This window comes from Uloborus diversus, chromosome 7, assembly GCF_026930045.1.
Source record: "Uloborus diversus isolate 005 chromosome 7, Udiv.v.3.1, whole genome shotgun sequence".
NCBI lineage: Eukaryota > Metazoa > Arthropoda > Arachnida > Araneae > Uloboridae > Uloborus > Uloborus diversus.
The window spans coordinates 16,227,000-16,249,461 of NC_072737.1; the positions used below are offsets into that span (position 1 = coordinate 16,227,000).

At 35.0% G+C, this 22,462-nt stretch overlaps 1 protein-coding gene across 1 annotated transcript in view; it reads left to right on the plus strand.

Annotated features, from left to right (window-relative positions):
• Nucleotides 1–299: 299 nt before the first annotated feature.
• The window catches only part of LOC129226286 (coiled-coil domain-containing protein 66-like), a 62,829-nt gene continuing 40,666 nt past the window's right edge, over nt 300–22,462 (plus strand). Inside the window, exons 1-5 of the mRNA XM_054860888.1 lie at nt 300–462; nt 1,205–1,307; nt 4,056–4,231; nt 8,775–8,875; nt 11,749–11,943. Of these exons, the coding sequence (XP_054716863.1) occupies nt 300–462; nt 1,205–1,307; nt 4,056–4,231; nt 8,775–8,875; nt 11,749–11,943 (738 nt within the window). The remainder of the gene's footprint in view (nt 463–1,204; nt 1,308–4,055; nt 4,232–8,774; nt 8,876–11,748; nt 11,944–22,462) is intronic.

A 22,462-nucleotide genomic window follows, 5' to 3' on the forward strand; every position in this document is an offset into this window, starting at 1 on the left:
GATATCCAGACTTTTTTTTTCAGCTTTATTATTAGTAAAGATTCCAGACTTATGAGAACATGACAAGGATGAAGCTGCAGTCTCCGGATGACATTACCAGGCTGCAGGCGTTGTGTACTGCGTGTAGTTGCACTAGCTTAAGTGCGTTAACTTACTGCTTAATAGTTTTTGTTCTCCCTGAAGTTTTCCAACGATGTTCTTTCTTTCTCTGCAGTCGGCGTTGCAACATGGAGGATTCTTCGATAGGCCATTCGTCGAGCGGCATCCACCGCCAGAACTCATGATGTCCGTGCACAAGCATGGTCCGTCCGTCCTGTGACGACTCGAGACCCGTGGCTGAAGTGAAGCCGGACACTTGGTCCGGGACCAGGAAGACCAAGGACGACACAGTCACGCTCACGCAATCACAATTCCAGCAGATCCTACAAGCCATCGGGCAGGCTAACAATAACAACAGCAACGGTGAGTGGATGCTGCTACTTTAGTATTCTTTGACTTACAGAAAAACACTAACAAGGACGTTCTTTTGCACAGTTGTTAGTCTTATACTCGTAAATTCAGCAATTTGTTCAACGAAAAGCAGAAACTGTAACAAATTTTTGCCTTATCGACGTTTGCCTTTTCAACGTCACGAAATTAAGTACCATATGGTAACTGGCAAGTATAGTTGGTGACTATCAGTAACCATAACACAGTACGAATATAGTTGCTGTAGCCATCGAGAGATATCGCGACCAATCGTTTCCACTTCTTACATTTGAACACGAGACTGCAGAGGCGAGTACTTTTCTCTGTACCAGTAGTGAATGTTATTTACTATAGTTTTAAGTACGGGTTCTATTTAAGCACTATAGTACTAACTAGTTTCGTTTACATAAGAAATTCACGTTAAACTCAAAAAGCGGCTCAAAGCTCTCGACTCAGCTATATAACAGAATTTTTAACCGGGACAAAACTATTTGCTTATTGCAAGACGTCACTTTACATATACGTGGTAGGGGATGCTAGTGACAGAAGGAAGATGCATGCAAAGTTAGAATCATTTCTCTGCCTTAATGTTTCCCCTGAATCCGATGCGCTCACCACTAGTCTTCCCATGTTATTTAATTCTTAACAGTTTAGATATCAATGTGGGTAAAGATACACTGGTGTACTACTCGACAGGATGTTTCCGGCTTCTTTACTCAATGTTCTTTTTCAACAGTTGGTGCCAATCACGAAAACCGAGACCTGTCTCCATTGAAGTATGTTCCAGAAAGTAATGGCCATGCTCCCGAACCCTCCCAGGACGTTCCGAATACTTTGAGGTGAGGAATTTTGTAGTAGAAGGATTTTTTTCCTTTGTAATGATGCAATATATGCTATACGAGGGCTGTTTTTTATCAACTTCCGATGTGGTATAAAAATAAAACTAGTGAGAGTAATTAAATAAATTTATTATCAAAAGTTAGGTACATTATTATTTACTTTTCAACATAATCGCCATTTAAATTGAGGCATTTTTCATACGTGGGTACAAGCTTCTTAATACCTTCTTCATGGAAGTTTGCCGCCAGTGATTTGAGATGGGTTTTCACGGCGTTTTTTCTAGCCTAACTTGTCAGTTACGATAGTGCATAGGGCTGACCTTGAAATCTCAGCAAACTGATCGGATAGGTCCGTAATCGTAAACCTCCGATTGCTTCTTACAGTTTGGTCAACTCGATCAACGAAGTCTTCGTTTGCGACCGACTTTCGTCTTTGGCCCCCTTCATCATGATTGTCACCTCGTCTATCTTTAAATTTCCTACACCGATCACGCACTGCAGTATCACTCATAAAGTGTTCACCTTATGTTTCATTCTTCAGTGAATTTCTTCTGCGGATAACCCTTCAGCTTGCAAGAAGCGAATGAAACTTCGCAACTCACACTTGGCGGGAGATTCTATCATGGTAGCCATGTTTATGTGTCGCTAGATAAACTGGTAATGGCGTCGGACGTCCGAAAACGAGTGAGGTTGTAGTGGGAGAGGTGCGCAGTCGACTGCCGCGCATTGCTGACCGATCGGCACGATCGGAAGTTGAAAAAAAAACAGCCCTCGTATTTTAAAAACATCGGTTATGGCACTTACGTGCAGCGAATTTTGTGTAATGTTGCAAGTTATAGTGTGTAGTATTGCAAGTTATTATTTTTAGGTTTAAAGTTGTGTTGACTCTGGGATGATAGTGCAGCAGGGCGAAAAATATTTTGTAAAGGGTGCACTGCGTACCTTTCCTATGGTCAACTTAAAGGGTACACGTTCGGGTTTTTTCTTTTTCTTTGCGTATGACTCTGTACTTTGGTCTTAAAAAAGACGTGGGTCATGTAGATTCTAGATTGTTTCAGGATCTCCCCATCATGTTCGTAGAATGGAAAAAAAAGAAAAAAAATGTTGCATTTAAAAATTTGACGCCTTGGGGCAACTATCACGGCAACTATTAAAACTTAGTTTGAGAGGAGTGACAACAGTAATAGTGTCCGAAAGCAGTAGTGGATTTATCATGTCATTTTTGCGAGAGACTCCCACGAACATAGGAGCCTCCGCAGGGGATTCCAAAATGTACATGATAAATGTTTTGCACAGTTTTGTGATATACAAAGAGGCTCCCAAAAAGGCGTCGTAACAGGCCCCCGAATTTATAAATCCGCCACTGTCAGGAAGGGAAAGAAATTTGCGATGCTTTGTGGTCATTAGCTGTTGAATTTGTTATGATGAACGTAGAAATTCTTTTCTCTTATTGGATTTTCCCAACGTTAGGCTGAGTTGGAATACGAGTTGGGTCTTCAGTTTGAATCAATCCACAGAGGACCCACATATGTTTGTTAAAGCTTTTATTGACAAACCCAACACATGAGGGCAATAGAAACGCAACGCAACATAGGGGACGCAGTGGAAGTGAAAATATATTCATTCAGAGTGCTAATGTCACCATCTTATCTTTTATGTAAAGGGGGAAATGCGAAAATCTGCCGGGGAAGAATTTTTCTTAAGTCAGTATCACATATGACGCGCTACCAAGAGCAGCGAAAATGGGGATCAGAAAACGCCAATATAATACCTTTTGCAAGTTTAAAAGGATGTAGATGTGCTACAAAAAAGGCAGCAGAGTGCGACCAAAAAAAGGAAAGAAAAAGAGAAAAGCTGCTGGGGGCTAGCTATAAAAAAAGGCTGCTGAATGCTTTAAAAATGTTGCAAGGTGCTTAAAAAGACGACTAAGAACACAAAGGGACAGCTGGGTAGACAGAAACTGATAACAGGGCCCTCCAAATGAGCAACAGGGTGCTGCGCCCTGTAAAAAATACTTTAGTCTTCACTAACTGAAAGTTTTATCCTATTACCGTATTTTCCTGCGTATAATCCGCGGATTATTTGCTGAAAAAGGCGAAGTTTATGAGGTGCGGATTATACTCAGCCGCGGATTATCTGATTTTTTTCTCCTTAACACCTACAAATTATACCTCAATATTTTTACAGTAGGATTCACCGATCGAGACCGCACGCCGACTGAATGTTGTTTATTTTACCAAGCATGCTTGTTCTTCCTCGCTGCTTGCCTGTATGTTGGTTATTTTACGTTGCTTGAATGTTCCTCTTGACGATCAGGTCATGTAAAATAAGCAACATTACAGTGAAATAGATAGCCATTTGCACAAGATTAAACCGTTTACTCCTTTGTCTTGACTCTTTGTTTTTCAAGTAATTAGCGTACTATAATCATGATTTCAAGAAGAAATCATTATATTTTAGATTATATTTCAGATTAATTTTGATTATGCCTTCAAAGTAATTACTTTTTCACTTTTTTAGTTGAGTTGCTCAAATAGTATGTTAAATTCCAACTTTATTTTTTTACATAGTATTATCCGCGGATTATACACCGCCGCGGATTATACAAAGCTTTTTTTTCTTCAGGCCGATTTTAGGACTTGCGGGTTATAGGTCGCCCGCGGATAATACGCAGAAAAATACTAGATGCGATGGAGACGATATAGCACACGCTTTTGCTTATTGCTTGATTTGTTTTTGTGTCGGCAGCAACGCTCCTGATGTGGCGAGGAGGGCAGAAGAGGGCGGCTGCGAGAAGCCCCCCATCGCCTGCCCCCTGGATGTGGTCATCTCTTGTCCGGCCGCCGCACTCTCTTGGTCTTCGGGCGAACTCTCGCCGCTCAGCAAAGTGGAACAGAAGCGACTGCAGTGGGAGAAGGAGAAAGGTAAGGTTGATAAAACCCATAACTGATGCATGGGGAAGTGAAATAATAGAAGTGTTCAATTCTAATCCCCGACACACAAAGGAAGGGGGTTGGGTCATTTCACGGTATTTTTGACATTTAAGTAGAGTCCGTAACGTGACTTTTTTTTGCCATAACTTTTTAATTTACTGTTTGATTAGCATGTTGTTTTATTTTGAGCTTTTCCTACCAACACACCAACTCAAACTACAATAATTTGCAAATCAAACAGTAAATTAAAAAGTTGTGGCAAAAAAAGGTCACGTTACGGACTCTACATAAATGTCAAAAATACTGTGAAATGACTCGGTTATAACTTTGACGTGTCTGTTTATCTATCTGTGGCACTCTAGCGTCTAAATGGATGGACCGATTTTGAAAAACGTTTTTATTCGAAAGGAGAGTTGATCAAGTGTTCTTAGATAATTTGCGTCTTTGGATGACAATAATCAACGAATATATTAAGGTAATACATCTCTAAAAGGTTTTTGGCTATTTTTGTAGGGAAAACATATTGAAAAATTTTTACATTTAGTACCAAAATAAAGAGTAATTTTTTTCTGCGTCTGATAGAATGTGTTTGGAACTTCCATGTTATATAGACTTCGAATTGTAACGTTTTTTAAAAGAAGATTTTAAAGAAGGCTAAGCCATTATTCTCGCGATTGGTAACCGAATTCATTGTTGGCCGGCAGGGAAATTAAACGCAATGATTGAAAATTTTTATCTGCTGCCAGTTTCTATTTGTCAACAAATAATACACTTGTAATGTATTTGTAATACTACAATGACTTTTAAAAGAATTTTCAATTTTCCCTCTTGATTCTACATTTGCGATCCAGTCGGGTTTTTTTTTAATTTTTTTATTTTTTATGTCAGTCAATCATACTGGGTCTGATTTTCTTTAGAAATTGTTGCTTTGTGGGTTTTTAATGTTTTAAGAAAGTTAAATTCAATTACAGTTATCTTTTTCAGGTGTTCGTGTATTAACGTAAAATATAGCATCAGTTTCGAATAATTATTTACGATGCAAAGTAGAGTAAACATACCAAAATTATTTCTGATTTTGTGTTGAATTTACGTTTTTGCATTTTCTGTTCCCTGTCAGCTGTTTTTTACTTTCCTCTCTATATGTCTTGTATAAAGAACATAGTGTTGGGAGTTATGAAAACTTTCGTGTTTCAATACATTTACAGGTTTTGAGGCGTAAATCAGCTTTTTGAGTTGAAGGTATAATCAAAAAAAAAAAAAAAATCCGTTTCAAAGTTATCAAAACATTTCTTTTAGCTCTTATTTATTATTTATTTTAATTAATTATTTTCTTTATTGATTTTTCTGAAATGTTCAAAACAGTTGGGGGGGGGGGGGTTTCTCCCTTTCTTACATGACCTGAACTATACCAATCAATTACTTGCTCATCGATTGCTCCCTACCGAATGCCATCATAATCATATTCAATTTTGTGACCGTTTCATCGACGTCAAAAATGAAGCACTTTCGTAAGCGTCACGATTTCGTCGAAAAGAAAAAAAGCGTGAACGTTATGGAAGTTACTGATATCAGGGCTTGATATAATATTTCCTTTTTCAACGGTCTGGTAACCATTCGAAACTGGTTTGATGAACCCTAAGAAAAGTATTTTCCCGTCATGGGAACTTGCACATCTTGTAAATATTGAAGGACATGTTCATTTTGAAGGTATGACTTTGATCAAAGTGGGTAGGTTATTTTTTTTTCTCAGAAATAATTTATGCAACTGCTATGGTTTTTTGTTAGAATGAAAAAGGTTTTAATCTTTCCCTACTGTGAGAACACAAAAAGGAAAAGAAGAACGAAACTTTTTTTGGAGTTCAAATGATTTTTCAATCAAGAGAGTAAGCCAATTCTAAGCCCCCTCCCCTCTTTTTTTTTTTTTTTTTTTTTTTTTTGTGAAGCTAACCAATGGCCAAAACTTCATGTCTTTGGATTTTGCTTATTTTTGGCTCAAATTAAGTATTAGCACATTGGGGAAATTGTACCAAGTTTTGGACTTTAGAATCATTCGTTCTAACTTAGAAATTTTTAAAGTTTTGACGTAGTCATAAATATTGCATTATTCAATAATCTTTAAATGGCCGTAATTAAGAAACTATTTGACAAAAAGAGCTAAAACTGGTATCGTTTTCTTCTGTATTTAATGAGATTTTATAAAATATATGACATGACCTAGCTTCTTTTTTACTTCCTTTTACAAAAAAGGAAGTATTGTATTCGCGAAAAAAATTTCACCCAAAAATCGGCCTTAATTTCCATTTTGCTCACCCCCAAATGAATGTTGAGTTTTTTTTCAACCCCACCACACATGGATATGTGCCTAGGAACATACAGACACCCGAAATATCCATTTTGACGATCCCCGAGTTAATTACAAAGAGTTTTCCCGTGACGTCTGTGTGTACGTATGTATGTGCGTATGTGCATCTGTGTGTATGTATGTCGCATAACTCAAGAACGGAATGTTCTAGAAAGTTGAAATTTGGTACGTAGACTCCTAGTGGGGTCTAGTTGTGCACCTTCCTTTTTGGTTGCATTCGTATGCTCCAAAGGGGGTCTTTTGCCCCTTTTTGAGAGGAAATCATTGTTAATTTCGATGTAAACTCAAGTGGTGTTATAATTTGGCGGGCACTTGGCGAAATATCGCCAGTCTTTTGGTCGCCAAGTTTTGTAGTGAACTTAACGACAAATTTGGCGATTTTTTAAAATTTTTATTTTTATTTTTTTTTTAAATCTGGTTTTAATTTATCCACTGTTGGTGATATTATTTAAACTATTGAATCATATTAAAACTGCCAATAATGAGAAATTGACATTAAACTGGAGTAAAAGGAAGTCATGTGATGCACACATCAGCTCGTTTTTTTCCCATGTTTTACGAAAAAAAATTTAAAATGAAAAAAAAAAACCTCACATTGAAATTTTAAATTTTTTCAAACAAAAACATTTTATTTAGTCTTTTTTTAACAACATTAATGCAAAAATTCATGATAGAGTATTCCTGTAGTATCCAAAGGAAAAAAATATTTCTTCTTTCAATATCTTCTTTCTATAGAGTAATTCATACAAGCTTGATGAGAGAGATCACGGGGGGTGGGGGAGGGTATAGCGAAGACTGCACCATCGAGATTTTAAGAGGGTGTTCAATGTGGATATTTTTCTCTGTTAAGGAATTTTAGTCATGGGGAGAAGGGGGATGCTGTACGGTACACTAAAGTAATTTGAATTCAACCTTTGCTGTGCATTTGTTTTTCCTAATACTTGATGGGACTTAAATAATATTTAAATTATATTTAAGCATTGATTTGGAAAAAAAATAAAATGTATATCGTCGCCTCAGAGTAACACTAAGACTTCTAATCCCTCAGGAATAACACTAAGATATATTTCTGTTGATCTGAGGCGACGATATATTAACAGTGAAATATTGAGTGCTTTTAGTGCAATACAGGTTGTACAAAACTGGTTTTGACAAAATAAGAGGAAGATTGTATCTATTAAGACTCGGCTAAGATATGAAACTCCCAGCAATGATTTTCAGCTGCCGCCAAAGACTACCCTTGCCGATGTTGCTAGAATAAAACGATTACGACCCCATGGTGCTAAATTCGCCAATCGGTTGGAACAGAGCCAATTCTATCGTATCAAATAGATTGAGGATATTTTCAATCCACTTTTTCCAAACTTCACATTTGTAGAAATTTATTTTGAAGATTAGAATAGTTGCCTTGAACTTTTAAAGATTTATAAGCTCTTTTACTGAACTTTCAAAAGGTCTACTACTTGTTAAAAACTTATGTTTAGGAAATATAGTGACGTTAAACACGTACTTTGCCGAAAATGGCATGTCGTGTTTCAAATTTCAATCCTTTTACATCCTGTAAATTGTTCAATTATTTCAAAAGTTGGAAGATGTTTCAACATCTGCTACCTTAAACAACGTTTTTAAGGTCTTATTTTAAAAAATATGTATTTTTTTTCAACTTGATTTTCATGGTTAGTTGATTATTATTGTAGGGTTTTTTTTTTCTTTCATTCTTTATTTCTTTTCTTTCTTTTTTTTTTTTTTGATAAACAGCATGAAATTTTATCTTAGATAAATACTAGATGCCACGTGCAGCGTCAGTTTGGCGATATTAAAAACATTTTGCGAGATTCTCATGGAATTAATGTTAAATTTGTTACAGCTGTCATAAAGTTTGAGATTGCCATTCTCAGATATTTACTGTAACTTATAGATATGGAAAATGTCTAGGCGTCCATGAAAAAATTATAAACTCAGAAAGAAATTATATGTATACGAAATTTAAGTGCATACATGTGTAAATGCACCCATATTTTTTTAGCTATTGAAAATAATACATTTTTTTATGGGCATGCAAAGAAGTGGTGTGATATCCATGACAGAGGTTTTTTTAATGTTAGTGCTCATTTTTTAAATTAATTTTCATACTTATTTAGTTTAGTTTTTAATTTTCTGTTTTAATTTCAGCGGAAATGATCGACTGGAACCCTTGGGGTAAGCCCGGTGCAGGAGCTCCGGCAAAAAAGACTCAAGTCGTCGCACCAATCACCCCCAGGCACAATAATCAGGTGAGATGATTCAATTGCTGTTGCGTTACTATCATACTCTAATGAAATTTGTCTCATTACATTAGAGTGCATTTTGAAAAATTAAGTAAGCTCACTGGGAGAAAATTCATTAAAAGGAATAGAAATAGTGTAGCAAGGTGCTGGTAAGTGTACCATTACCACATAGTTACGATGGTGGTTCTACTAGTGCACTAATGTACTGGCGAGAAAAATTTATGTTGATGTGTTTGGTCCTTTCACAGTTTTTTTTTTTTTTTCTTAACTGACCTTGTTCACTTTGTGGTTTAACATTAGACTTCAAAATTAAGTTAAGTGTAGTGTTTTTTTATTTACCTGACGTCTCCTCCCCCCACCCCCCCCATTCACAGTTTGTGACATACTTATGTTGATCGTTAGTCATTTAGATTTAGGACAGCTTCAAACTATGTAAGTTAAAGTTATTTTTGTACCTTTTTTTTTTTTTAGTTTATTTGATTTTAAAAATCTTAATGCTACTGGCATGTTTATCATATTTCTGTTTCCCATATTTCTTTTTTTTTTTTTTTTTTTTTTGCAATTTTTTGCTTTATGAATCGTAAAAGTTGCACCGTGAAAATTGTTGGGCAAAGTTTTCCCTTCTCTTAAAGTCGACACGTTTTTGTTCGTTCTAGAATCATTGCAATTTAATCGAAAATTATTGTTTATCATAGAAATCTGAAGACCTACACTGTAAATTGTATTATTATCTCTTGAAAGCCCCCCCCCCCTCCACACACACTTTCCCGTTTTGCAAGTTCTCCTAGAAATGAACTCTATACAAGATGTCTTGCTGCCAGTATAGTGTCAGTGTTGAAAAAACAACCATACAATATTAAAATGCCTATGGTACCTATACATTTGAACAAAACCACAGTGGTAAGACCCCAATTTTAACCGAACATACTATGTTCTTGTTTAGAAGGTGAAATGAATCCTGTCTTCAAACCCAGGAAATATGATGAAAAAGGAGAAAAGATTTTTTTTACTCATTTAATATTTTTTTATCTGGAACGCTATTTTATGCCTATCCTTCTGTATGACCACTTTATAGTCTTACAAATACAAATACAAAAGTGACGACCAGCAACAGGCTCTGGGCCCAGCTAGACTGGTCCTAGTCAATTTACAATCCCCAGTGAAGATCAATGGCCCTCTTAAAACTATCTACTCCCTTGCTCATGACCACCTCTTCCGGTAAGCTGTTCCAAGGTTCCACTACCCTGTGTTCCCTAAACTTCAGCCCCGTAACATCTTTCGTTTTAATAAATTTAAACAACTGAATCATGTCCCCTCAGTCTCTTCTTTGCTCAAGACTACATTTTTAGCCTTCTAAGCCTGGAATCATTGTCTAAATGGAAAAGTCGCCTTTGAAGCATTCCAATACATTAATGTCTTTCTTAAGATAAGGAGACCAAAGCTGAACAGCATACTCCAAATGAGGTCTTACCTAGCTTCTATATAAGGGTAGAAGAACATCAGTGTTGTTCTCTCATCCTGGTAATTTGTGGCAGAACCCTCATCATTCTTTGAAGGAACCCAATTTGTGAAACTCTGGTCATGCTAACTCAGTATTCAAGTCCCACATGTCTATGTGGTGCAGGCAAAGAAACAAAAATTCACTCCTTATGAGGGCTAAGGGTTGAAAATAGAAAGTAATGGTAGGATTCAGTTCTTCTGTAAGACACTATTTTCACAGTCTAGAACACTGTCATTCACACTTTTACTCTTTCATTTTTCTTCATAGAGAAATTTATTTATTTATTTAATAATGTGTTTATTGTTTCATTTTCTTTTAATTAAGTCATATAATCTTTTGTTTGATTATTCTTTTGATCAAAAATATTTTTTCATAATTGAAAAGAATATTTCATTCAAAAAATATTTTATTTTGCCCTTTGCCTCACAAAAAAAAGTGAAAATTTTCCACTTTTTTTAAGGCACAAATTCACTGCTAACAGTAAAAATTACTATTTCAATGCAAGTTTTATTATAAAATACAATATTCTTTGTTTATGTACTGCAATTTTCAAAACAATTTTCCAATTTGTTCATTTTGAAAAAGCTTAGTCATCTTGACAATTTCACTTTGACCCACATTCCCCTACTTCTCTTTTTTTTTGGGGGGGGGGGGAATTCATGCCATTTTCTGGGAGTTGGGGACTCCCAACAAAGCATTGGCTCTAAGCTGTAGCTTGTTTAGCTTATAGGTAAATCCAGCACTAGCTGTTTGTCAGGAACTTAGCTCTTTAACCCCCTTCCCTCTCGCTCCCAGGAAAATGCCGGGCTGGGGTTTCGACCTCCATTTCTCATGCCCGTGATATTGCTGTGCTGGGGTGTGCAATATTAACGCGACAAAGCAATTAAAACCAATTCATTTCTAATGCCCGGAACATTTTATTTGTCTTTTTATATACCAGACAGCAGCACAATTCAATTTTAAATGCAATTGCAGAGATGCAGGAAGGAAACTCTGTACTTCTGACCAGATTGTGACATTGGCCTCTGTATCTCATGCTTTGAAATTTACCACACAAGAAAAATTTACTAATCTTTACTTATATTACACAAAAGATTAATAAAACTCCCTTTTAATGTTTAAAAGACGTATTTTTTAAATTTTCGCTGCTTGCTTGGGCTTGCTGGTTGGCTTTTCATAAAATTTTAATTTTTTAAAATTTAAATAAAAAAACAATCAAAATTAAAAATTTAATGCAGATGTTTTTTGTACACTTATTTTTATGTAATTTTCTTAAATAAAAAAATAGATACTTTTATGACCATTTTCTTGAAAATTATTTGATTGTTAAGGGGTTAGCACTTTTTTTTAAATTTAACATTTCTCTTTTCCTTTGCAGCAACTCCTGATGGTCCACACGTCCACTGCAGTCCCGTACCAGCAGTCGATGGCTTCTCCGTCCCGCTTCCTTCCTGAACCATCCCCGGGCCAGTGCCACTCTTTCTTGCCCAACAAGACCTTCTCGCAGTACAACTGCGTAGCCCAACCCATCAAACCTGTGCCACCCGTCTTCAAGAGCTCCATTGCATTTGGGGTAAGTTTTTTTTTTGCTGTATTTTTATTTCCTTCTTTAAAGTACAGTAGAACTCCAGTTATCCAATCTCCTATGGTCTGAATCAGTGGCGTAGCTAGACCCGACTTTCGAGGGGGGTTACTTCTTTTATATATATATATATATATATATACATATATATATAAATAATATATATATATATATATATATATATATATATATATATATATATATATATATATATATATATAATATTATATATATATATATATATATATATAAATAATATATATATATATATATATATATATAAATAATATATATATATATATATATATATATATATATATATATATATATATAATATATATATATAATATTTATATATATATGTATATATATATATATATATATATATATATATATTATATAATCGCTTGGAATTTTTTCCTTTTCTTTTTTTTTACTTTCTCTTCTCTCTTCTTTTTCTCTTTTTTTTTTTTTTTTTGAGACTAACGTTTCGGGGGGGGGGGGTTTTGTCCCCAAAACCCCCCCCTTAGCTACGCCCCTGGTCTGAATCACTGATTATCCAAATTGCTTCCAGAATTGCGATTCGCAAAATAATGATTAAATTTACCTGCTATTCCCTCTGCGAAACTAATTAAACCGGGGTTGTTAGAGTTTCAGCCAGTGGTAGTTTTAACCATGGATAAAATCGGCTTGGATAAAATCAGTTTTGTCCAGTTTTGACCATTGGATGTGGGTATAGGAAGTAGTAAATTTTAAAATGAAAATAAAAGAGTACATAATTAAAGAATATGAATACTATAATCAGTCACTATTCATTATTTAAGTAAACAAATAATTTTAATCCTATGCAAGCAATTAATGATAGCCTGTTCCAAAAGGTTAGTCACATCATTTTAGAATTATGTGATAATTTTTTTAAAAATATGTTTCAAACAGTATAAATAGCACAATACATACTTGTTTCATAGATTTATGCACTTAAAATGAATTTCAAAGTTAACCAAAATATGCTACTTATATTTTGTACATTAAATACATGTTGCAAGTTTTTTGAAGAATAGCTATTTAGTTTATATTGTAGGTTGTTTAGTATTCTTAATAAACAAGTGTATAATACTGAATATTTTCGTTCTGAATTATTTTTAATGTTAAAGAAACATACATTTAATCAATAAATCAGTTTTAAAAATTATTTCAATAATGTAAATACACATCCTATTTTTTTTAATCATGCAATGTCCAGTATTATGCATTAGGGTGGTCCTTATTTATATGGGAAAAAAAAAATTTCGGAATTCAACAAGTGACGCCCCCTAGTTTTGTGACACTATAATAAAAAGTAATCGGTGCAAAATTTGAACTCGATCGGTCAATAATAACACGTGCCCCTAGGACGTTGAACTTTAGCGAGGTAGCACTAAAATTAATCTTTTTAATTATTTCATATCGTCTAAAGATTTTACATTAAATAAGAATGAAATATTGCTTTAGAAACTTTACCTTAATCGTACGCTTTTCTCAAAGTATCTCAATCGTGTGCATTTTTTTCCCGATAGTCTTGGAGTGTCTGTAAAAAACTAAATTGCTTTTGTGACTCATATTTGGTAAATTGATTGTGAAATTCTTCGATTAATTGTGCTCCTCTTTCAGTTGTATCATTCAAAACTTTCAGCATTTTAACGACAACTCTTCCCTTTAAATAGCTTCCTTCATTTTGCCATGAATCAGGATCAAATAGGAAAACATCTTTTGGTGTTTGTAACTTATCAAACAGTTTTATTGACTTGTAATTGATTCTATAAAGAGGAAGATTTTTACTAAGAAAGTATTCCAAATCATCTACTGTTATTTGAAATTTTTTATACAGTCATCAGACATGTCTTCCTATTCAGCAAGCATTTTTTGAAGTAGTCTTTTCCTATCTTCAAAGTTAATTCCTTCATCCAATACGGACAAAACTACTAGTTCATCCCCTAAGTATCATAAGTGATTTATGAAATTTTCAATCACTACTGCTGCATGTTTGTCATCATTTTGTACGCTGCAGGTTTTTGAGACACTAGACTTTATATTAATTTAAAAGGCCTAGAATGAGTTGCTGCGAAAAACTATATCTTCATACAACATTTAACTGTGTACGGGCAATCTCTTCATGTAGTGTCAATTTAAATTGCTTCCTAAATATATAAATTTTCAAACAATAAATTCCTTTTGCCACCCATCTGGCTCACAGATAAGCTCCAGGTTGCTGAAAACATATCCCTGTAGGAGGGAGGACTTCACCAAGAAATATTATTACACGTTAAGAGAATTCTCTGTAATATTTCTTAATTCCGCTTTCTATGAACAATAATATGTCATCAAATTCTTCTTTTAGAATTTAAGTGGTATGTGTAATTTTTGAATTTTGAAGCGCTTAAATAATGGAATATCGAGTCTAGAACTAAGAAAGGCAAGAACTTCTTTACAGACACTCTGCAGTACGATTTCAAGTGCATGATGATAGCAATACAAATGCGATACATCACCGTTCAGCTTTTGCTCTAAAAAAATACATGCACAAGTTATACGGCCGGTATTGTAAACCGCTGTATAAAACACTACAGCTTGAACAGTTAGCAATAAAGAGCAATCATCTAAGATATCATATGCAACTGAAGAAATATCTCAGAAATTCTGAGTAGCTGTTCAACATTGGGACCTGAAGCTATCATGGTAAGCCTATCGGCGTTTTTTGCCAGTTACATCTGGATGTAGCTTTGTATCCCAGGAAATAACTAAAAAATCTAAATTTAAATTCATGAAATCTGATTTTACCTCTCGAAGATTTTCTCTTGCTCTATTAAGGGATGTACGATTGATCATAAGGTTATTTGGATTTAAATTTACTGCATCTACATAATCTGTTAATAAATGAGCAGCATCTTTGTCCCTAATATGGCATTTGTCTAACATTGATGAAATGCGAGCAGATCTCAATAGTTGTCAAGCCTTTTTGCGTTGTGGTAGATCAGATATAGAAAAAAGGTTCAACAGGTTAGGATAGATACCCATTTCGGTTTCTAAATCTTGTGAATTGCAAGAGGAATTTGATGATAATAAAGGACTATGTACTGAAATAGAAGTCAGTTTAAAGTATAGATTTTTACATTATTTCGATCTGGAATTTTTTTAAATTTATATTTTAGATATGGAAAATAGAGTTTATTTTTATGGTAGGGTAATCAAGGATTGTTCAAAATTTAAATTATAAGAATGCATTAACATTTTAGTATATAACTAAAGAACAGCGAATTAAAATATAATTGTCATTACCTATATTTATAGCATGGAAACCTAGTGCCCCTATTTGCCACACCTAATACATACACAGAAAATTTTCTAAATCAACACCCCCAAAGCCTGGAGGAGGCAATTTGTTTTGTCAAAAATCATTCATTAATGGCCTTTAGAATCCCTTGTGTCCATCTTGGTGGAAAGAAATGTTCACCTGCCACTTGGTTTGAAACGAGCGCAAATAGCGGTATACCTGTCCCAAGGCCATTGGTGTACATATACCCTATGTAATATGTAAAATTTTACAGAATGAAAGTGAGAGAATGGTTGGCCTGGAAGTAGCAACATCTATTAAGGTTCGAAATTACTTTAAAAATAAAACCTAGGAATATTTTTACATAAAAATGAGAAAATCCGCAATTTTTTCTTCAAAACTCAAAAAAGGGGGCCCTAGGGGCACGTGTTAATATTCATCGATTGACTTAAAATTTTACATGGATCATTTATTTGTATAATGGAACAAATTGAGGGGGCGTCGCGTAAAATATCTACAACTTCAAAAATAAGGACCACCCTAATTATGCATACATACTATATGTGTACATATATATAACTGTATTGTATAAAAGTTACATATTAATGTGCTTTTATACAATACAGTTTTGGCCAGCTCTATGGTGGTTTAATCCAGTTTTGGCTTGTTATAACCAGTTTTTGCCAGTGGCATGGCCAAAATGGTTTTTTTCCAGCCAAAACTACAACCCTGAGTTAAACAGTTTTATACAACAGAGATACTCAGCAAGCAATGGATTTCATTTAAGTTACAGTCAGGGATGCCACAAAAAAGCCAGAAATTCTCAACTTGCCAAATGGAACTCCAAATTTCTTCAAATGATTTCGCTGAATGATGATCATTTTGCCAAATAGTACTCCCAATTATGCCAAATGATGATAATTTTCCAAATCGTCAGAAAAAAATTGTTAATTAGACATTTTTGGAAGGTCACATGTTACAGTGACTTCTCGTAACCTCCCATTTGGATGCCCCTGAATATGGTGCGTACATACCTTATCATTTCTTTGATACCACATGGCGTGCATAATATTAGCTCTTGCTGCATTTGTGCAGCAACCTTTTTTGCATCTACCGTATTTTCGGGATTAAGCGCCGCACCCAGTATAAGCGCCGCATCGAAAATTATCGTCGCCGGAAAAAAAAAATTAATGTACGCGCCGCACCCATTATAAGCGCCGCGCCCGCTATAAGCGCCGCATCCAACTTAACGCAACTTAAAAGCGCAATTTAGACGTTCAGAAACTTGCAATAAAATGAAAATAAAATTTAAAAGAATATAATTAACATAACTATATTATTATTACTATAATTAAAATTTTCGTACTTTGGGAGGAGACATTGGTTGGTTATCCAGAGCGCGGGACGCGGACCCTTCTCCTCATGGCGCTCCACGTTTTTTTAAGTGGTCGGCGCCACTATAAGCACGCTTTTTTCAGTGGGTCGCATCCACTATGGATCGGCGATTCAAAATCCTTCGAAATCGCTGTCCTCGCTGTCGGACGCAAATAGTCCTAGAAAGTCTGCATCGAGCTCCGGGCTGTTTTCCTCGTCATCGGAGCCATCGTCCTCCGCAGCAACATCCGGGACTCGGGGAATGATCTCCGCCTCGGTGAAGCCGGAAATTATGGTGCTCGGCTTTACCGCATTCCAAGCTGCAGCTACCCACTTCGCCACTTCCGCGAACGACGCTTTCTTCAGGTTGCCGCCTTTCGTGTATTCGTGCAGTCCGTTCACCATCCAGGACTCCCATTGTTGACGCATGTGGCTCTTAAAACTGTGATTGGGGGCCAAATCCAAGGGCTGCAACTTTTTTGTAAGCCCACCTGGTATGATGGCCAGGGACGCCAAACATTGCCGCGCCGCTTCCTTCACAGGGTCGGTCTTGTCACAACCATCGAAACTAGGATGGCCTTCGCAGCCCCTCAAGGCTTCGGCGTGAGTCATCAGCAGAAGATTCAAACCCCGCTATCCCACAGGGGAGAAAGAGAAGAGAAGATTTAAACTCAGTGAGTGCAACGGTTGTTTGACAACAAATGTGTTATTATTGTGATCGCTGTTGATGGCTTCAGATTTATCGCAAAAACAATTGCCAAGACATACATTTTTTCCAGTTTGCCTTTACTTATTTGGGATGTGAAAGTGTTTTTTAAAAAGTTATAAATTATGCCTACACCGTGTTGTGTAGTGGGATGCAAAAGAAATTATCGTAGCGGTCCAGAGTTAGCGTCTATTCCTTCCCTACGGATTTAGATCTGAAAAAGAAGTAGTTGACAGCTATTAAAAGGAAAAATTTTGAGCCTACAAAATATAGCAAGGTAAGATATATTTCATTTCTTGATCCTTTTAAATAGGACATGGAAATATAACATGACACACACGACATGCGCATACTTAAACGAAAAGAGTGTAATGCAACTTTTTTAATAGCTCCTGGAAATTTTCCAGCTTTCATTTACCAGCAAATTTTGCTTAAATTGTATTGTATTTTATGTGACAAATTCTTTATTACTCTTTATAATTTTGCACACAAATGTTCGTTCACTTCAACTAAAAACTACTCAGCGTTGTGAAAGAGCTTGTATTTAATTTGTTGACACTATTGTTGATACCTTGACAGCAAAAAAAAAATTAAAGTGAATGATTATAGATATATAGTAATAATAATAAATATTTAAACAAAAGCAGATTTTTAAACTAATTTTTCTTTTACAATGGATCTAAAATAGATTTTTACAATGCATTAAATATTCTAATTTTAAACGAAGTGTGTGTGTGTGTGTGTGTGTGTGTGTTTTTTTTTTTTTTTTTTTTTTTTTACATCCTTTACATTTTTCTTACATCCTTTGGTCAAATTATTTAAAGTTTTAACGAAAGTAGCCACAATTTTTGTGTTGACAGGTGAAATACGTTAAAACATCATTATTATCTATCTCATTACTATCCAGAGTAATAGTTATAGCTTGTGGATAGTTAAGATAGACTGATATAATATCCTATTAGTGCATTATTCCTAATATTTTAGATGCTTGTTTCTTCTTAAGTTAAGTTTTTAAATTTTGGATATCTTATTTACTTAGTTTGATCAAAACTCGATCTCACCAGAAAAATTAGTTAATTAATGTTTTAAAAATTTTCAATACTTTAAGTACCGCAAAAATGACCAAACGATCAAAAAAAAAAAAAAAAATTATTGCTTATTTCGAAACTAAACACTAGTCCAAACACAAGGGAAAAGTTTCATTGCTTTAGTTTAAATATGTAAAAAGGGTTCAATGGTTTTAGGGTCACGCTCGCTCTGTGTTTTTATGCAAAAAGAAAACTTTTAATTGATTTTTCTCGAAGATCGTTTTTTTTTTTTGTGTTTTCGTGTCATAAGAATCCCTAACTACTCAAATGTTTAGAGCATGTTATACCTTTAAAAACCAAACTTTTTTTGAAAAAAATTACGGTTTTTCCGTAATTGATCACAGAAAATTTGCTAGAAAACACAAAAGCAAATGAATGCACAGATTTTTAGAGATGATGATTGTGATCGTTCAGCAAAAAGATTTTTTTTATATTAGTTTAAAAAACAAAAAAGCCTTAAAGATTTTTAAAAATTGAAATTTTCCTAAATGTTTTGAATTTTTAAAAAAAGTAAGCAGTATTTGAAATTTTTTTAAAAAAATTATTGATTACAATGTAAGTAAGCATGTTATGGTTTCAACAAAAAATAGAATTTACTTAAATTGAAAAAAATTGCTTGAAAGGCACTGTGACCCCTTAATTAATGTTTTTAGTATATTTATTTTGATTTTAGATAGTCAATTTAATGAAGTATTGATTAATCAATTGATATATGAATTAAAGTCAAGGAAATCTGAAACAAAAATGCATTTACAAAATTGTTCGAATTTTCCAATTTAACTCTCAATATCTCTAAAGTAAATGAAGATGCTTTGTGAACTTATAGTGTAACAAAAAGCCATACGTTATCTTTCTAAAAACTGCCTAACTGCACCACTTGTGAAAATTTGAAGTTTGAAAAATAGGGGTTCAAACTAACACTTTGCCAGAGAATTGCCTAATTATAGGAAAAATAGTTACTTCATAACATTACAAATGCTCACAAGCACCCACACACATACATATGTGTATACATGCATATTAATATCTATTTATACATGCATATTTTTTATGCATGTATAAATAGATATTTTATTAGGTAAACAATCTATAAAATATATTAATGTTTTGTTTACAGAGTTTAGAGGCAAGGAATCCATACTGCTTACAAAAAAATCAGTATAATTTCGCATATTCATTTAGATGAAAAGCAGTTTTTTTTCTTCTAAAAGTATTAATATCTGAATATATTTAATAAATCTAGCAAATTCGTTTGATTAATGTGTAGAAATGCTCAAACGTATTTGCTTCAAAAATCAAAATGCTTTGTTGTCAAGTGATAAATAATTGATGTTTGTGTTTTTTATATGCTGATACCATATGTATAAATTTTACGGTGCAAATCTTAGCAACAGATAAATGTTAACCCCTCAGCACCATATTCTATTATTTTCATTAAAAAAAAAGTATCCCATGGTTACAAGAAGAAGTCTCATTTTGTACTGTCTTAAAATACAATTTCTAAAATATATAAAATAATTCGACTTTGATTTTAGTTAAGTATTACAAGTTTGCTTCAATGTGTTTTTATCTTGCTAAAATGAAATATAATTAAGTATCAATGTAATATTTTTGATTCATAACGTTAGCATTATTTTAAATTGCTTGCACAAATTTCAAGTAAGAAACTAGTAGTTTATAGGCTTTTTCCTTTAAATTAGTAATTCAAAATGTGCTAATTTAATGAAAAACTTATAATAATAATTAAAAAAAAAACAGAAAAGAAAAGAAATGCGACAGGTGTTACATAGTGGAAACTAACAAAAGGCTCGGTGAGAATTTTAAATCACGTCATTATTTATCTTAAATATGACGACTCGTGAAGTTTTTCTATGATGGAACTGTATCACCTCGAGTGGGGAGGCGAAAAGGACGAAAGAAGTGGATCTTCTGCTGGTGACTCATTTCTCCTTGCGCAGGCCATCCTAGTTTCGATGGTTACGGTCTTGTGCGCCGCCATGGAGTCCATAATCAACATTCCACTTGGTTGGAAAAAAGCGCCTTTCCTTTTTCTCCAAACTTCGTTAAACCAGTCTGACATCAGGGCCTCATTCATCCACCCCTTCTCGTTGCAGCGGATGACAACGGTGGACGGGAAAGACTCCTTCGGGACCGTTTTCCGCTTAAAAATCAGCATAGGCTTCAGCTTCTCTCCGCTAGCCGTGCAAGCCAAAACACACGTGAATGATGTTTTTTCATGCCCCGTGGTTGTAATGGCGACGCTCTTCTCACCGGTAGATGTGACAGTCCTGTTGGGAGGGCAGTCGAAAGTCAAAGGGACTTCGTCCATGTTGATAAGCTGATGAGGCTGAAAGTTGTTTTCTTTCTTCAGCTTCTCGACGTAGTCTAAAAACTTTTTTTTCTGCTCCATCCAATCAGCTGGAAGACTCTGCCCCACAGTTGTTCGCTGCCTGACGGACAAATGATTCCGCTTCATGAATCTGAAGCACCAATTCGCGTTGCCTTTGAAGTTGGAAATATTCAAATTAGCAGCGATGCACCTGGCTTCTATTCGAATCCGGACAGTCGAAACGGAAATTCCTTTAGCTCTCTGCTCCACTACCCACTTCTTCAGGTCCCGTTCTAAATCCGGCCAGTGAGCTGATCTTCCTCGTCGGGCACGTTTTGTCTTCGGCATCGCTTCGATCGTTGATTTTTCGGACCTCCAACGCCGAACACATCTTTCATCAATTCCGAATTCCCGGGCAGCAGGACGATTTCCGATCGCTTCAGCCTTAGCGATAACTTCCAACTTGAAAGCTGCAGTGTAACTCTTAAGTCGTTTAGTAGGAGCCATTTCAGATGAAACTCGATGTAAAAACTTTAAGAAAGAAAAGAACGCACGAACGACAGCAAAAGCGACGATGTGAGTGAATAAAATTGGGGATGGGAGACGGAGAAACAAGTTTTCAATTAGTAGGTCACTTGACCACCCCGAGCAACCCACTTTGTTGAAAGGGGTGATTCCCCTTTAGAAAACTGGAAGTTCCACCCCCCTCCCCTGCTAGTCTTGCTAACAAGCTCCTTTCCTTGACCCTCCGTCCCCCTTCGCTTCGATGAGGCTTCCTCGCCGCTCACGTCATTCAGCGCTCACGTGGTTTAGCGTTTCTCTCTATGGTGCAACACCAGCAATCGCTGACTCACCTCCCCTCATGGCTACCCCTCTTTGCTTTGCTTGTCGCTCATTTCGCAAAACGAAAGGGAAAAGTGTGGCGCCATCTATTGGTAAAATGTTCAACTTTTTTGCAAACTCGGATTTTTTTTAAAACTTGATCGGGGAAAAAAAAAAAAACACTATACCCGCCGCTCCCATTATATGCGCCGCATCCACATTTTTGAAACTTTTTTTCTTGTATGCGCCGCGGCGCTTAATCCCGAAAATACGGTACTTTCACTTTATGATATTTAAAAATGTTTTTGCTATCATGTTTCCTATCAAAAACAAATAAATGAAACTACCTCACAGGCTAAATCTTTGGTATGTTTTCTGCAATATTTTTTAGAGGGCTTAATTTTTATGTATTTTTAATTTTAAAATATTACTGAATAAATATTGGGTGCGAAGCCACAATGGAATTCACATTTTCAGTGCCGGTGCTCAAAAATTTGAGGGTGATATAGTAAAATGCCAGTAGCCAAAACCTGTGCTATTTTTTGGAGCAGGGGGGGGGGGGGAATGATATGACCTAATTGTTGCGTGGACAGAAAAGAAAACCTTTTATGTTGTTTGAAATGTTTTACTTTTAAATAATAATGTCTACTTCATAATAGCCTTCTCTAAAATGACAGTAAAATATCTGTTGTCTAGAAATTTCAATAAGAATATAATGTCAAACTTTTGAAATATACAAGGTGACTCCTAGATTTTTAGTGATGTTTTCAATCTGTGTCTCAAATGCAGAAAAGCCTGTTAAACAATTTGAACTTAATTGTTTAAGTACATTTTGAAATTTTTGTACAAGATTTTTTATATATATATATTTTTGAAGTCCA